We start from the raw sequence: 18311 nt of genomic DNA, 5'->3' as shown, positions 1-18311 counted from the left end.
ATGGTTTGGACCGGGCCCCACCTTAGATTTTTTGTTGCCCTTCCCAAGTGGAATCTTAAATCATATTATTGAAATTTATCATAAAAAAAAAAAATTAGAAATCGGAAAAACCAGAGCAGCCTTACTGTCTCAGTAGTTAGTTCTTCTCCCATCCCCAAAAAGACAAATATAATGTTTGATTTATCATAAAAGCTACTGATACTTGGAAAACTGAAAGCTACAGCTCATTTCCAATCTTATAAGGAAGAAAAGTTGTTAGCTGGAAATGGGTTGGTGAACAGTTGACAGATTAGAATGAAGAAAGGTCATTGCCATTAAGAATCAAGTTGAGAGAGAGAGAGAGAGAGAGAGAGAGAGACCCATTCAAGAATGAAGATTTACAAAAATACTTTTACTGAAAGTTTCATCCAGAGTGGATGAATTCTGATTATTTCTGCAAAATTGATTAATTTTTTACCTAGTCTTTAATCTCAAATTGAAAAAAAAATAGACCCCAAAAGCTGTATTGGTAGCTTGGTTGAGGGGTAGCTATCGACAGTGGCTGTGGGTGAAGGGAAGAGAACAATTTATTAGTTTGGAACTTTGGGATTAACAAAGGAATTACAAAACAAAGGCATTACTTGTATTCTGTATAAGAGGACAGTCGTATTGGAAGAACGAAAAAGGTGGGCACTTCTATACCCTGAAATCGTGGTGGGTTGGAAATGGTCTTCTCAGTAATTTCAGTCTGGGCTCTTTTTTAAACTTCGAAGCAGCTTCGCGTTTTCAAGATTTCACCAACCTCCTCCGCATTCTTCATCTTCTTCTCCACCGGCACCCTTGCTGTTGCTTTTTTTGTTCTCGTCTGCGTAATCTGTTACCCTCTTTCGATATCTCCAAGATGGCTAATGCTAATTCAGGTGCGCCCTTTTCTGGACTGATTCAGCTCTATTTTTTCTTAGAAAAACACATGAATCGAGTAAGAAGATCTTAATGGAAGTTATTATCAACAAGAAATATCTTACTTTAAATTATCTGTATAGTTATTGATTTAGTTCAGGAATAAATTGTTTGTTGGTTGATTTGTTAAAGCCGATAATCGGATGAGGAGAAAATCTTGGAAGTTGGGTTCGTAGGAAATGTGAGTTTCATTTTGTTTCGAGGTCAACATTTACTTTTTCCTGTTGGGTCTGGATCAACTTATTCACAACAAGAGAAGATTTTTAATATGAAAAAGAATAAGCTATGCACATCAAAGGATCTGAAGTACTGAGATCACTACCAAAAAGACTAGATTTGGTTTCTCTAATGGAGCTGTTCCTTGATGAGTTCTTTTTTGCCTTTTCATATAGAAAATGGATTTCATTTCTTTTTCCCACAACACATATATGTGCTGAAGAAACCCATGTTCATATAGTTGGCTTTTAGGATTCAATCCAATTGTAAGGGAAGAAAACTTTTTTTCCCCTAAAGAAAACCCAATTTTTTGTTTTTTGGGTGAACAAAGAAAACCCAAATTTAGTTGGTTTTAACTGTCATCTTACTGTTTTGGATTCTGCAAGTTTCCAGTTTCAAGAGGATGTTTCCACCTTTTCTGAAACAACCATGGAAGTGATTTTATATCCAAGATGTAAATCAGTGGTGAGTCAGGGAGGTCAACAACTGTAAATAGATCTGGACTGGGCGGATAATACATTTTTTTGTCTGATTCCTACTTGTGTAGGTTTGATGACTGAACATCTTGCTTTCAAATTCAGGGGATTGAATTGAATTTTCTGTTGTTCTTAACTGCCTCAGGAAAAGCTAACAATATTAAACACTTGTATATTGGTTTCCATTAAGCATATACACCAGTTTGTTCAGTATTTGTTTCTGCTATTTAATGAGTATAGTTATACTGAATTGATTAAGTTCAATTTCTAGTCCATTCAATTCAGAATGGGAACAGAATTAAGGCTGAATGGTTGGTGTGAAAATATACATTAATTTGTTTGACTACTGAATCATCATTGATCTGTGTGATTTGTTTATTGTAGGTGTACCGAAATCTCTTCCTGCTGCTGCGAGAAATGGAACCCCTCAGAATGGCTCACTTGTTGTGTGTTTTGGGGAGATGTTAATTGATTTTGTTCCAACTGTTGGTGGAGTTTCCCTTGCAGAAGCACCAGCATTTAAGAAAGCCCCTGGTGGAGCTCCTGCAAATGTTGCTGTTGGGATTTCAAGGCTTGGTGGATTGTCAGCATTTATTGGCAAGGTGCATTTGATCTTTGGACCTACTTTATCCTCATTCATGCCAATCTATATATTCTTAGCAGGCTTCTTATACGCTTTGTTTATGCTTGAGGTCTATCTTTTATTGTTTTGAGTAAGGTTAGGTCTCTGACAAGATTGACATATAAGGAAACACATTATGTACTCATTTTCTCAAACTCTGATATTCTTGTGTGCCTGTGTATATGTGTTACGTCTAGTTGCAATCTTATGTGTCCTTATATTTATACTTGTATTCTGCCTTCATTCATTTATAGTCTCATGTTGTAATATTTGTATGACAACATATATGATCAATTGTTATAGTACTCTGTATTTGCAGGCATATGGTAAATCTTAGCGGCCCTAACTCAGACTTCTATGGCTGTGGGGTGTACGTGGTTTAAAGTATCTCCGATACCGATACAATACCCTCCGATACGTATCTTAAATTTAACTGACCGATACGATACACACTGATACGGTACATGAAATTTTTAAAATCCTTTCGTATCGATATATACCCTATGATACATACCGATATGCATCAATACACTACCGATACACATTGATATGATACGATATGCACCAATACAACTCTATGGAAAATATAAAATCAATGTGAAATGTATGTTTCGGTATGTATCGGTTGGTGCATATCGATGAGTATCGATACGTATCGATATGTACCGATACAGTGCGCTACGGTTATATAATGGCCAAGATGGGTAATTTTTTCAGAAACACGATTTTTTGAGGGGTTTTTGTTCCAAAGTTGCTGCCAGCCATATTTCTCTATAACTAAAGTGGAAATCAAGGTTGGGAACAAGGATTTTTCATATATGGGATAACTACAAACCTTGAATTCTTAGTGCGATACCCTCAATTTAGTGTTTATGCATAATACATATTATTAATAGCTTTTTTTAATAAATTCTTTATGCAAAAGTGTTTAAAAAAATATTTCATATCCATTTATGTGTGTATCTTTAGCGTATCTCCGATATGATATGATACCCTCCGATACGTATCTTAATTTTGGCCGACCGATACGGCGACCGATACCGATACTTTAATCCTTCCGTGTACCCTTGTATATATGTCATTTTAGTCAATTTTACATCATTTTTGTTATCTTAGACACCAGACTTCAGAAGGTCCTTGGTTTCTAGCCCATAATGGAGCAGTATATTGCTTATGTTCTTAAGTGGAGTTTACCTTTCTACTGAATTTTGTAGAATCTGTTTATCAGGTAGGTGAAGATGAATTCGGGTATATGTTGGCTGACATCCTAAAACAAAATAATGTCGATAATTCTGGCATCCGTTTTGACCCTGGTGCACGGACTGCACTTGCATTTGTTACCCTGAGAGCTGATGGTGAGCGTGAGTTCATGTTTTTCCGCCATCCTAGTGCAGATATGCTTTTTCGAGAATCAGAACTTGATGTGGACCTTATTAAGAAGGTAAATATTGTATTAATCGTTTCATTTTTCCCTATTTCTCCCCAGGGGTGTTATGGAGTTGCCTTCCCTTTCCCCCTACTGATTTTCTTCAATTATGCAATGATGTATAGTATTACTCATGATAGCACTGGATCTTATTTCATTAGGTTCTTTTCCTTGTTGATTGTAAATGCAGGCAAGTATATTCCACTACGGCTCAATCAGTTTGATTGAAGAGCCATGTAAGTCTACACATATTGCTGCTATGAACATTGCTAAGAAATCTGGTAGCATCCTCTCTTATGATCCAAATTTGAGGTTGCCCCTGTGGCCATCAGCAGAAGCTGCTCGTAAGGGTATTATGAGCATATGGGACCAAGCAGATATTATCAAGGTGAGGTATTGTTTTTGAAAATTTTGTATTTAATTCAATATCAGTTCTAACTGTGGCATACTGATCCTACATGGTACAAAAATGTGATTCCACTAGAAGAGCTTAATCATTTTTTAGTTATGGTAACTTATACTGGGGCTCTTATTTTGCACTTGCAGATAAGTGAGGACGAAATTACATTCTTGACTGGAGGTGATGATCCTTATGATGACAATGTGGTTCTAAAGAAGCTTTTCCACCCTAACCTTAAGCTTTTGCTGGTTACTGAAGGGTCAGAAGGTTGCAGATATTACACCAAGGTAATCATATGATTTTGTCCTTACTCTGGCTTTTAAGCATTTTGCTGGAAGCCCTTCAACTAATAGTAGATTATATAGTAGTTCCATTTGACATGCTACTTAACTGTCCTAAGCATGTTGTATGTGTCTTCACTAGATTATATAATTAGTATATGCAGATCCTACTTTGCCGGCAAATAAGGATTCCAATGACTAGGTCTGAAGTAATAAATCTGCTAGATATGCAATGAATGAATTGGACCAAATGGTGAGACAATGGCGAATCTGTTATCTTGTGGACATACTGCATGCAATTCAAATCAACAAAGCATTTTCCCTACAAACTGGGTGCAAAATCTTTCCTGCCATTGCACTTTATCTAGGATGTATCATTTCTTGTCATAAGCCTTACTCGTATGATCCAAATCCTCTTTTGGCCTTCCACTGATCCTGTTAAAGGCCTTGAGCTTCTCTATATCATTTCTCACTGACAAAATCATTGGCATTTACTGCACATACTGGCACCATTTTTGGTTTAGGGTTTAGGGTTTATCTGATTTTGTTCTTGAGCCATCGTTTGCAGAGATTTGAGCCCTCCTTTGCATCAGTCGACCTTCCAACATCTTGTACAAATAGGTTCCTAAGTACCCCCTAAGTTTCCCTGATTCATTCATTTTTATTATGTCCTTTCTATAGACAGATCATTCATCCACCTCAAAATCTGTGACCCAGATACTGCAAGGGCTCGTCCTTCTAAGTGTCTGATACAAAATTACATGGAACATAGAAGTATCTGACGCAAGTCAGGGCCCAATTTGAAGAATCTGTGTAATGTAACTCAACATTCTCATCTTGGCTATGCTCCTATTTATGTATTATTTGTTGATTTCCAAATTTCTGCTCCATAAAAGGTGGATGGGCTTATAACGGTCTTATAAATTTTCTCCAATTTTATTGGCATGCGTTAATCATGCAGCATCCAGCAGATTCTTTACACTTAGTCCACTGTAGTGTAATTATAGGGTGATATCATTTTCAATCTCTCCATCCTGCCGGATGACTGAAAAATGGTCACTTCAGGGTGTTTCTTGGTCATTAATTTGAATTCCTTCGAGACAAACAGCATATCAAAATCATGTGAAGTAGATATTTCTTACCAGAATTTTCAGCTTTTAGAGTTCTGTTTCTCAATCTACTTATGTGGTTGTTTTTCCGTCAATTTACTCTATTCTATCATTCTTGATAAGGTATTTTCAAAATTTGTGCAGGAATTTAGGGGGAGGGTTCCTGGGGTTAAAGTTAAAAGTGTTGATACAACTGGTGCTGGTGATGCATTCGTAAGTGGAATACTGAGCAGTATAGCATCTGACCTAAATCTGTACAAGGTATCTATCCTCTATGCAGAATGTTCCTCTTGGGGCATGTTGCTAATTTAAAAATCTATTTGGTTGTATAATGATAATTAACTGAACCTTTTACTGATCGTCATGTTCCATTTGATTTCTTTTGATTATGTTATGACCTCCTTTCTGAATGTTGGATGTCTTCTGTTTTGATGCTTGATTTTGGATTGCATCTAGTCATCTACATACCAGTGTGGAATAGATTTCTGTAATGAAGCTACTGTATAAATTTGTGATGGGTGGTTTGTGTAGGTCCTCTTTCCACAATAATCTTTGTTGCTTTCAGACAATTGTCTCAGCTGAATTATTTGCTGTTATTGGGGTTCCCCTTGTGTCTTCTGTTCTCTTTCTGCCTTATCACTTATTACTTTGTTCTTTTTGTTTGATGTTGCACTATGAGTTAAATGTTATCCATTTGTTCCTGATTCAGCTGCCTCCATTTTATGTCATGTCTTATAAAAATCTGTAAATGATTTGATTTTGGTTGGCACTCTTGAAGAAAGTTGTCAAAGTCAGTACTGTATGAATCCTGATGCCGCACTCCCTGTTTCAGAACCCAAGAAAGAAAGAAGAGCTTCAAGATCCATGGGATAAAGGAATTTGATACTTTCACAGACTATAATCGTTATTTAAAATAAAACTGCCTGAGTGAGCTTGAGTGCAATGTGATTCGTGTTTCTACAAATGGGTGCATGAGGTTGCTCTGTCTCTGGAAAGAACTAGAGATCTTCCATTAAGGGGATGCAAGATTAGTTAACTGCTTGTCATTCTCTTTCATCTTGTTGTAAACAAAATTTGGACTTCCTACCTCTTTGCTGGATGGGAACCCCTTCAAACTATGATCATGCAAGAGAATACCCCTTTCTCATTTCTGATGGGATCTTTAAGGGACTTGAAGATTGTTGGTTTTGACCCTTCCCCCATTAAAAACTGAAGGACCAGATGTTCATTAGGATAATGGACTAACATGGTTTTTCTTGTTATATTGACTTTCAGCTAGACTTAAGATGCTTGACCTTTATCGATTGTGGTAGATTTCTCCAAACACAACCCCCCAATTTTTTTTTTTTTTTGACCGACTTTACTGCAAGGAAATCATTTGTAACACATTTTGAATCCCTATACCTATGTCATAACATTACGCGGGGTTAGGGCGTCATCATCCCCCCCCCACCCCGCTTCCCCAAAAAAATAGAAAAAAGTTGACACTTTGAAGATCTGTTTATTGTCCTGGTCGATATTGGAGAATTCCAGGAAAATGAAAAAGTGATGTTTCTAATTAATGCATGTACTGTACTGATAAAATAGCATTGCATGCCTGCATGGATTTTCTACTGATGGAAAAGCAGAGGAGGCTTTGGAAATGTAAACCATAAATGCCACTTTCTTAGTGAAACTTCAGTCTTTTTAAGTGTCTTCTATGCATAAATTTTTGATAGCTCATCAGTTTTCTATTAAATTGGCAGGATGAGAAACGGTTAAGAGAGGCTCTTCTGTTTGCAAATGCCTGTGGTGCACTTACGGTCACAGAGAGAGGAGCTATTCCCGCATTGCCAACAAGAGAGGCGGTCCTTCGAGTCTTACTAAAAGCTGTAGCACTGTAGCATGAAAGGAGAGTCACATATTGTTTCCCTCTTAAGTAGTTGTGTAGTTGTTTGTAATGGAATTTTTGTTTTCCTCTGTTGTGGTAACAAAGCACTCAGTGTCTCTGCTTTCCCTTGTGAACAAATGGATTCCAAAGCCCCAAGCTCAGCATGGCTTATAACTCATGGGTGCATTGTTGTTGCTTATGCTCAGTTGTATATCCGAGGACTACAAGTAAGTTCAGGGAAGAAAATGTAGGCTTGAAAAGGAAAAGGAAGATAGAAATGGTAGCAAATGAAGCTGTCATAGTTTTGAGATTGTACATTGTTTCCTTTATCAAGTGGTTGTATGTCTAAATGTGAAGCAATTACAACAGATCCAGAACCAATATGAACATTCTCACGAGCTATGTGTTAGAATTAAGGAGAGGGGAAAAAGCTATAATTCAAATTCTTTTTCATACCCAACAAATTGGTGTTTTGGATCATGAACTAGAAGAGAAAAATGGATTCTCTCTTTGAGATATTACCAAAGCACTAAACCTCTCTTTCTCCACATATAAGCTCTCAGATTTACTAACCAAAAAAAAAAAAAAAGTTCTCAGATTTCGATGTAGGTGGTCTTTTCTCCACCTTTTATGTCTATGTGTAGAGACACATGACCAGGTAGTGATCTCTCTCCCCAAAAGGATTTAAAGAACATTAGAAACTAGGTTTCTACATGCAACCACCAAAGAGAGAAGGCATGTCTGTAACACAAAAGTGTGCATAACCTTACGGATTCGGTTCCTCTCCATGGAGCCCAGGGACCATGGAGTGATCCCATGGTTGGGAGGTCCTGGGTACACATCTCGAGGTCATCACAACTATGGGATCACTTGCTGGAACCAGATCCTCTCCAAGTAACCACCAAAGAGTAAGGGATGTCTCTTACCCAAAAATGTGCATAGGCTTGCTGGAATCAAATCCTCTCAAGTTTGTCAGTGTGGCTAGTACACATTCAATGGTCTGGAGTACATGCCCAATACTGCTAGCCATCCGATGTGCACTGAGCACACTTGACACTAGAGAGGATCCGTGTTCAGACTCTAGACTTGCTCTCCCTCCTACATTTAATTTGAGAAATGGCTGTGCACGCTAGGCTGCCCCAGCCATGCTTCTCTCTCTATTCTCAATTCTCTGTGGAATGACGCCCCTGCCTAGTCTATCCCACGCTCTTCATTGGTGCATGTCGTTAATGAGCGACGTGCCCAATCAAGGTACTTGTTTGGATCGGATTGATAGTGATCAAAATCGAAGCCTTAACCAATCAGGTATCAATCCACTGGTACGATCTATGTCGATCTGGATCCCAATTTCGATCCGATAACTGAGATTACGAACCTTATGCGCAGCCCCATCCATTTTTTTTTTTCTTTCAATTTTTATTGGTTTTTTCGATTTCGATCCAACAAGACGATCTTATTGATCCAATTGGATTCGATATCTTTAACTGTTTATTCAAAACAAATACCAAACCTGTAAAGAAGTCGGATGATTTGATTTTTCACACCTAGACTAGGATCATCGCCGAGAGGCCCGATACAGTTAAGAGTACATCTCATTCACGAAAGGCTTTTATAACCTCAATTCCCGTTGCAGGGTTTCCTTGTAAACGAATACCTCAAGGTCACCCGTCTCGGCTCTCGAGCGTGAATTATTAACACGACTTCGTGGCACGTGGTGAAGTTTAGAGTGGAATAGAGTATGGAACGCCCATCGTTTATCGGGTGAAACCTAAGCAAGTGTCGGCGGCCGATTCACGGTACAACTCAAATATTAGAAGAAGAAAACAGAAAAAAAGTAATTAATAGGAAACAAAAAATTTGAACAGAGAAATAAAGGACGACGGAGGACGGGAGGAAGAAGGATACGTCGAAGATCTCAGACGTCTCTGCCGGCAATTTGACGCAATGGACTAGAGACCGACTAGATCAGGCGTCTTATTTTGCTTCCCGTTCCCATTCAAAGGCCATGAATCCTTCTCTCCTTCCCGAAATCGGTCCCGATGGCCTCGCCAGAGAAGCCCCTGTTATCGCCTACACCGAGAAGGTCTCTTTCTCTGTCTCTTGGACAAACATTTGTTTATTTATGTATCCGTTGATTGAACTATCTTCTGACATTTTTGCAATTCTCTTCTCGTCCATTTTGTTTCAGATAATCGAGGAAGAACAGCTTCAATTACAAAAGTATGTGCACTTCTACTCTCTCTGCTATTTCCTTTTCCCTTTCTCCTGTAAGTTTTTCTAGTAATCATTTAGTTACTGTTTGTGAATTTCTTATCTTATGATCGAATTCTGTTTTCCCTTTCGATTGGATCTGTGTCTAGTGCCACCCGGTTAATGTGGATGATTTGGAGTATCCTCTGGTACTTCTTTGGTGTAATTTCTGCTAAGTATTGTTTTATGTTCCATTGTTGTGTGGGACACTTGTTTGCATTAATGGCATTGAATCATAGGTATGTCTATATACTGCATCGCAGTAATTGTATGGGAATAAGGATGGACTTTGACTGGCAGGACTGCCTTTTAATGAAAATTTCTCTTAGGAGTACATCCAGATCTACAATAATATCCAACAGGTTTGAGCTTGGATCACATCCATTAACCTCGAATTTCAATCTGAACGAGGAGCTAAAGGTTGTTATTTTAAGATGGAGCAGGAATATGATGATGGTTCTGGGCCTGAGGCCCCTTATCTGGGGTAGGAAACTTGAGCAGTATTGCATTGCTGCACTACAAGTGTCTCCTAAGGAATAGCCCTTTATAGAAGAAAATTCATTTGGTGTGGTGGATCAAACATTGTTCAGAAAAATATAATATTTATAGTGTGATGCCTTGCTGCTTTAGCATTTGGTCTCTCATCAAATTTTGTTGGGTGAATAAGAAATTCAATACCTAGAGGAAAAAAAAAAAGAGGGAGGGGGGGCGGGGGGCGGGGAGGATGTACAAACCTTGATGGGGAAAAGAGGAAACAGTAAATGATGCTACAACCCCGGAGGGTGGGGGATGGGGGGGGAGAGCAAAATAGAAGAAGGTAAACCCCAGGAAGCAACAATAAGATTGTTCCTTGGGGAGTTTACAACAGTATGGCAAGGGGCTAGGGAAAGTTTGGAGGAGACCTCGAAGTAGATGGCATTCCAAATCTTGTGACAATTTGGTACACATAATTTCAAAGAGGGATGGTAGAAAGTAAACTTATACAAAACATGGCTTCCTCAGCAATAAGTGAGAAATCAGTACCTCAAGAATATCCACCTTGTCAACCAATTTTTAGTGACCAAAAATAGCATAAGAAATTTATGTTCTATTTAACATAGATAGATTTTCTGGGAGGACCGTTAAGACTCTTTGGTTGCTTATTTTCTTTGCATTTCAAGCTGATTTTCTTTGAAATTTTTTAGGTCACTTTCAGTTTTCACCTTGTAGGGAGCCTAATCACTTGTTCTCTTTTTGTTTCTTGGCTTCCATTTAGTACAGACTATGATAGTCATTTTTTCTGCCATTGTTCTTAATACATTGTTAAATGCAAGAGTATAGGGTGAGAAGTGTCGAGTCCAATAAGAAGATTTGATGCATTCCTATTAGTCTAAACTGATGGCCTTATCCAAATATTCGACATTGGGGAGGGGGCGGGGCTATCTCTGCAATTTTGTCCACAATCATTGGGTTTTGGAGAATTTTCCTTGTAGTCCCACATGTTCTCACTTGGAAGCATGACTAACTCCATGGGCAGCTATTATTTTCTACCTGAGGAGGCTAAGGGGCTAAGGTAGCTCGCCCATACTGCGGGGTGCAAAACCGATGCATTTTGAGGTTTAAATATTATGGTTCTGCAAAATTCAGTTGGCTTCAATGAGTAGCTTTTCATTTAAGTGAATACTTTTAGAAGTAATCAAAAGCACGTTCCATGATTGATAATATGAGACTTGAAGAAGTGTTTAGAAGTTTCAATGAGTGCTAATGACATTACTTAAGGTTCTTTGATAGTATCTAAAACTAAATTTAAATTATTTTAAAGTAAGGATTGACATTGGTTTCTTAGCATTTAATTAATTTTTTGGCTCCCCCTTAAGCCTTGTACAATTCCTTCCCCTTTTTAATCATTGGATGAAATTTGTAACCATTCATTATCTTGGTTTAATAATATATGAGGGAGAGTTAGTGGATGTTTCTTGTAGAACTATTACAGGCTGAATGATATGGAACGAAGCTTCTTGTGTGTTGTTTGATTGATGGATTTCATTAAACTAAAGGGAAGATTTATCAGAAGGGCATAAAATACCAGTGCTGTGTGGGTGCTGATTGCTGGGTGACAAAGAAATAAGATATGCTGAACATAAATGGAACTGAAATGAGGATGTTGTAATAAAAAAGAAAAAAGAAATGGGGATGTTGGGAGAAGAGGAATGATTTAAGAGCTGTTATGTTTTTAAATAGACTAGAATTCTACAGCAGGATTCGAGTAGTGTCCTGCAAGTAGTAGCAGGTCCTAAGTAGTATGATAAGCCTTTGAAAATTTGAACGAAATAAGCATTTAGATTTTGAGAGTCCCTATGAAAAATTTTGTTTGCTAGTGCCATTTGTGATCCTTTTTTTTTTTCCCCCTTTTACTGAATCCCCAAATTTGCCCTTTAGTTCCTTGTTCTGCTCTCAAATCCTTCTGTCAGATGGATGCTTGTGGTGTGCCATAAGCATATGTTGGATGAGAAAAAGCAGATGCCTCTATATCAATTTCATATTTCCATTTCTTGCATATTTTCACCATTATTTTTATATATCTATGTAAACTTCACATTTACTGTCCCTATATATTGTTTTTACTTATATTTGTTTTTATGTATCTGCATTGACCATCATAATTTTAGTTTATTTGGATGTCCATGTTTAAAACTGATACATTCTTGTGCACAAGTTATTCTCATCTCATATCATGCCCACTGCCGATAGGTTAAGAAAGTCATATGGCTAAGATTCAGGAATTCTTCGAAGATTGCATGAGAAAGTTCCATAGTTAAATGGCTTTCATTTGATTCTTTTAGATGAAGGGACTGGCATATCTTATTCACCAATAATAGCTCCTTGTAGATTTGAGTGCAAATATAATGTTCTTACAGTGGGATTAATTTTGATTTTACTGCATATCCTCTGTATTTTCTAGCTTTATTTTAGAAATCCATAACTGGGTTGTTTGGCCTTTTTTTTTTTTTTTTTTTTCTCTTAATGACTCCATGGTTTTCTCAGATATATTCAAGAAAATTATTCAAAAATCCGTGATGTAGAAAGAGAGTTAGCAAATCTTTCATTGGAGGTGAAACTCACAGCAGGGCCTAAAAAGGCAGGTTGGCAAAATCAGATTTCTCTGATTGTTAGATTTATTCCTATCTTCACAATTTCTTTAAATTAGTATAGTATGCACAATTAATTGATGTACTGCCTTCTGCTTTCTGTGGAATGATATGTAAGCACTTGAACACATCCGGAAGAAAATAGAATTATCAACTGAGAAAATACGTGTTGCAAAACTGAAGGAAGAGCAAGCACGTAAGGTTTGTCCACTTTCCTTTGACCAAGTTAAATGTGCTCCCTAGAGATGTTTAATTGTTTTTTGATAAAAAGGAAATTCTTGTAAGATAGTGCTTTCGAATCTTTATCCATATACATTGACAGAATGACAGTTCCCCTGCATTTTAAATTGACAATCGAGTGTCGATGCCCATATCTTGTGCTTCTATTATTAGTTCTATTTAATCATTTCCTGAAGTTCCATATCAGGGTTCACAATAGATAAATAAATTAATAAATAAAAGGTTCCACATCAGTATTCTCATTTATGTCCACTTTTCTATTGTTTCCACGATTTTATCACAATATTTTGTATGAAATATTTTCATTTACAAGGGTTTAAAATAAAGAATGAAAAATATGTTTAAGACTTTGCTCCATGAACCCATTGGGTTTACATCCTTCATTCTCAGGTTCTACAGAGATGCAGGACCAGCGGCTAGTCTGACCAGCTTCTCATTCTCTCTGTTACCTGGCCCTCTTTCCAACTGGTTCAGCAATCCTGGCCCTCCATAATTGGTGGATCACTCTTATCTAATTCTTATGTGGAAAGCACTTTTTTGGCTGCTTCATAACCCTGCGAATTGCGAAATGAGGCTTAGCTCACCTGTGCAGACAAAAGGCCTTTTAGAGAAAACCTCGAAAACCATTTCATCTTAATTTCTCTTTCATTCAACTAAAAAGAAATAATTGAAGACTTCAATTACCTATCCACATCAATCAGCGACTGAAGGACAGGCTTAAAATATAATGGAAAGCTCTAAAACACGTGTTTAAAGGAAGCTATGTCTATCCAGCTATGAGACAAACTCATTTTCAGTCTTTTTAATCACTAACAGCAGGCAGCTAATGGAATAAGAAAGGGACGTTTTGACCGCACCCTTTCTGATTCTTGTCATATTTTGTTGCTAGAAGTAGCATTGGCACATCTAATTGGGATAGTATACCTCGAATTCTTGTTTTTGTCCTTAGAGGAGCCAAGACAACCAAACCATAAGCATGTTGAAGATAAAATTTCCGTAGATTATACAAAATATTAGGAACGGTGTCATGGAAATGGTGACCATATGCAATTTCTTCATTATAATGGAAAGCCATTCTATGTAAGAGGCTCCTGTGGTAAATCTTGGAGGAAATGACTCTAAAAACTTACTTACCTTTGATTGAAGACTAGATGTTGTTCTTTATATTGAAATGTTTTAGAGATCTGTTTACACTTCTAGCCTATTGTTCTCTCTAATATGACTTCTTTGGTCTCTGTCCTTTCATCTCCTTTTCCTCCTAATGAAAATCCTGTCAATATAAATGGAAAACCATTCTAAATTTCTATTCATGGCATAATCAAGGAAGCTCCACTCTACTTCATTCTTTTTCTACCCTGACTAATTAGTCATTTGCTTATGCATTCACTAGCAACTAGAAACTCATCACATATTTCTCTCCTTTTAATTGGGTTTTTTTTTTTTTTTTTGTGGAGGGGGGGGGGGGTGGGACAAAAAGCTACAACACCGAGTTGATCTCCATCTTCAAGTGATTGTAAAGAAGAGTAGACACATTTGTGCACATTGCAAAATGCTTCATTTTCAATATCTTCCATAATATGATAGTAGACGCTAATTTGGGTTGACTGGCAACAAATAATGCTACTATGGGCTTTCCTGGAATGAACTAGGTTTGAAAACAGGAGGGCCTCTTAATATGATCAATCAATTCACAAAGATAGGGATTTTTGCATTTAATTAATTATTTATCTTTCATGCTTTGAGAAAACCCCAGCAAATAATATGGAGATAAGGAAAGAAGATATTTGAATTTTTGTTTAGTTTGTTTTAGGTTATCCATTTTTTTTCTTCAGGTTTTATTCATCTTATGCTATTTTCTTGAGAAAGGAAATACTTGAATTAGAGTTTATTTTTGTTTTATCACTCACACCATTTTTGGGTTTCTTTACTTTTTTTCTCCCTCTTTTATGGTGGTATATTCAAATTTTCAAATTTATCAATGAGTTGTATCATTTAAAGTCTTTTCAGAACACACCATACTATATCATTTTTCTATTCACAAATATTATTTATGTTAAACGAGGGAAAATTTGTGTATCACTTTATTCCTTGTCATTTATGATAAAAAGCTACAAACATATGGTACTGGTTGGCAATGAGAACAGTAAGATGCTTTTAGCTTCTGAAGCATAATTTTCCAATTACTATTGATAGTCTTACCTAAATGATTTATATATGCATTTTTCTGGTACATATCCAATCCCTTTTGTGAGTTATGGAAAACATTTTTAGTTAACTAGTCGTTTCAGGCCTGGGAAGAAGCATCAAAGGCTGTGAAGGATGAGGAAGCAATCAAACAGAAGCTATGTGATGATCTAAGCCAGCTGGTATGTGTAGTTATTCTGACATGTGGATTTTCGTGAACGATAGCTGTTATATAAATCAAGTTGCTGATCTTGCTTTGAGTAGGTTCAAGAAAGCAGTAACGCTCAATTTTCTAGACTGGAGGAGCTGAAAAGACGGCTAGAAAATATAAACCCAAGCAGGGCTTCTGTTTCTGATGCACATGTAAGTGTTCTTTTGATCTCTTTGTATTATCATTCTCGTCCCTGTCTTTGTTTCTCTAAGTTTACCGGTTTATATATATATTTTAAATTAATTAATTATTATTGTTTTTTTTTTTTTCATTGCTAGTTTGTTGCAACTATGTAATTTATATGTGCATGTGGAATAGGAAACCAAATCTAATCTCAATTTTATGTGTCATATTTTTCATGAACAAACAAATGAAAAGTCTGTTGCACATTAATCATGACTATGTGTAATAGCATCCAATCAGATAACCTATAACCATCCATAGGCTGTTCAAGGTGGATGCCTTGGCTTTATATTGCCTTGACTAGCCCTTAGCACTAAAATAACAACACTAACTAGCAGATGATATCATGGAGTAAAACCATGAGTCCATGAGGCTCATGTCAGGCTGGTGTTTAGTTGTGCCTGTTAAACACTTTTATATTTGGGATATGAGAGCTGAATTTCTTAATGAATAGTTTTTGTTTGTATGAGTTGTTTTTGGTTGGGTTCATATAAGGAAGGATAAGCTGTATATGTTGTAGAGGGGCCCAAAGGGCCGACAATGTTGGACATCACCTTTTGGTTTTCTAGAAGCCTAAAAGTTTAGGTGTCAGAAACTCGGATTGAACCAGAATCACATGGAATAATACTGACCGATTCAACAACTGCCTAGTGTTGCTGGTGAAAGCGTGAAGCTGTGGTGCAGTAAGCCCACGCTCACCAGGTCTCAAGTTCGAGCCTCCTGGGCGTTACCTCCCCCTCCCCCTTCTATAGAGTAGGTACCGATTAAAAAAAAAATACTGACCCGATTTAAAGAATAATCGATAAACAGTAATCCGGATTTCAGATTTGAATCAAATTTCAATGGATTACTCTATTCAGGTATGGGAACAAAATATCAAAATTTAAATTTGATCCAAGGATCTGATCCAAGTTTCAGAGGAGTCCTACTTAAAATAGGGCTTCGCAAACTAAGAACCGATATCGGCAAATAAATGGAACGATTCAAACAGAAACAGATATAATCAGGTTAAGCAATGACAGATTGGAAAACCAAATCTAAGAATAGAACAAGACCATGTTCTTAGGGACTGAAGCAGAGATTAAAACAGCAAGCAGATATTAGGTAACAAGCCTGATGAATCAGAAACAATGATAAGATTCTGTATTCTGAACCCAGACTCAGATTTTAATACCACAGGTAGGTCCAGTTTAAGATCCGATTCTAAATTCTGTGGTCAGAATTGACATAAATGAATAAGAAACTGAGAAATTCCAGAATTGTGGTATATGAAGAATTAAATAAACTTGTTAAGTACTGACCTGTTTGCAGCATGGAACTAAATCTTGGTTGAAACTGACTGAAATCTCCGAGTTGGCCAGACTTCTCACCTAGCCATACTGGAGTCCCACCAGCAGTATTGGCTTCTCACCAAAGTTTGATTTTCACAGTCAAATTCTGAGTTACACAGAATGGAGCAGCAGAAAGCCATCTTCTTATCTAGTAAAAAAGTGGTCTAGGCTATAAGGCCTCACATGCTTATATAGAATGTAGTAACTTGAGTCATAATGGCCATAGGATAACCAGCCAGCCCATAGGAAACATGTCTATTCTTTTTTTGGGTAAGGAAACAAGTCTATTCACAAAAGGAATTTAAAGCAAACAGAACATCTAAAATAGGATTGCTAATAAATAAACATAAAACTTGGCTTGGAAGTTATAAAGGGTATTCCATCCTAACAAGGAATTGAATCTAATTAAAAGGAATAAAAACTCCTAAGTAGCGGCCTACTACCTGGTTTTTGGGTGAACCAAAACACCCTTCTGAGTCAACTCAGTGAGTTTCTGACTCAATGAGTTGTGTTTTATTCTCCCTCATTGGTACTTTTTAGAGTACATATCTTGTTGCTCAGCACCTGAGTGTATAGGCTGCTCTTTCTGCGATACCATCAATTTGTTTACCTTTAAAAAAAAAAATGATTATCCTATGGACCAAAAGTTGTTTTGATCATTTTGTCGTAGCCAACTGATTTGAAGACATCACATTGACTTTAAATCATAGTTTAACCATTTAAGCTGCAGTTTCTTGATTGCTTAATTTTCTCCATTATACTTTTAGGATGGGAAAGCAGTGCAACCTGCACGGAACAGCACAGCAGCTTCAGATGCTCCTTCCAATCCTCAAACAACAATTTCAGATGGTAAAACAGTTGAAACTGTACGTCGTCAAGGAAAGGATGGGAATGGACCAGCTATGGACGGTCACAACCAACAACCACCTGTTGAGGGAGATGGAAGAGGAAATAAAAGAATTTTAAATCCAGGAAGAGGGAGGGGGCTTGGGGCTGTCCCCAAGGGGAGAGGATCTCCTGGACCTGGCTGGACTGGTGCTGGATTTGATGTCGATGGCAGGAGTTGAGCGAAGGGCCACTTTGGAATCTCCCTTGTATGGGCTGAAGCAACAGGATGGAAGTTCATCTCTGTCATCCTAGTTGGTACTGTATTGAAGCTTCCATTTTTCCCCCTTCAATCGTTGGTCAGTGCTTTTCTCATCGTTGTGATTTCACCCTTCTATTAACGATAATGTTTGTACGAGATCTGTTCGTGTGCTCCTTTTCCATTTCTGAACTGTACATTGCCATTAATTTTCACCAAACAGGCAAAAATTGCTCAATTTATTTTGCTTTTGTTCTGTTCCCTCTCCAGCTATTATTGTCTTGAACACTACAGAAAAATCAGGCTTTCAGTGAAATACAAGAAATGCAAAATTTACAATGGTGTGGGCCTCAATTCAAGG

At 37.2% G+C, this 18311-nt stretch overlaps 2 protein-coding genes across 2 annotated transcripts; both read left to right on the top strand.

Annotated features, from left to right (window-relative positions):
- Positions 1 to 389: 389 nt before the first annotated feature.
- On the top strand, positions 390 to 7654 carry LOC122064253 (probable fructokinase-7). Its single transcript, XM_042627962.1, has 7 exons — positions 390 to 899; positions 2016 to 2233; positions 3482 to 3694; positions 3870 to 4067; positions 4226 to 4366; positions 5614 to 5730; positions 7215 to 7654. The coding sequence occupies exons 1-7, from the start codon at positions 881 to 883 to the stop codon at positions 7350 to 7352; spliced, it is 1044 nt and encodes a 347-aa protein (XP_042483896.1). The 5' UTR covers positions 390 to 880; the 3' UTR covers positions 7353 to 7654.
- Positions 7655 to 9086: 1432 nt separating this feature from the next.
- LOC122064252 lies at positions 9087 to 18206 on the top strand. The gene is made up of 7 exons (XM_042627961.1): positions 9087 to 9422; positions 9528 to 9559; positions 12614 to 12711; positions 12836 to 12918; positions 15246 to 15323; positions 15406 to 15504; positions 17634 to 18206. Exons 1-7 carry the CDS (start codon positions 9345 to 9347, stop codon positions 17931 to 17933), a joined length of 768 nt encoding a protein of 255 aa, XP_042483895.1. The 5' UTR covers positions 9087 to 9344; the 3' UTR covers positions 17934 to 18206.
- Positions 18207 to 18311: the final 105 nt, after the last annotated feature.

Source organism: Macadamia integrifolia, unplaced genomic scaffold, assembly GCF_013358625.1.
Source record: "Macadamia integrifolia cultivar HAES 741 unplaced genomic scaffold, SCU_Mint_v3 scaffold1584, whole genome shotgun sequence".
NCBI classification, from domain to species: Eukaryota; Viridiplantae; Streptophyta; class Magnoliopsida; order Proteales; family Proteaceae; genus Macadamia; species Macadamia integrifolia.
The sequence above is the reverse complement of the archived record's forward strand: the minus strand, read 5'-3'. Positions and strand labels throughout refer to the sequence as shown.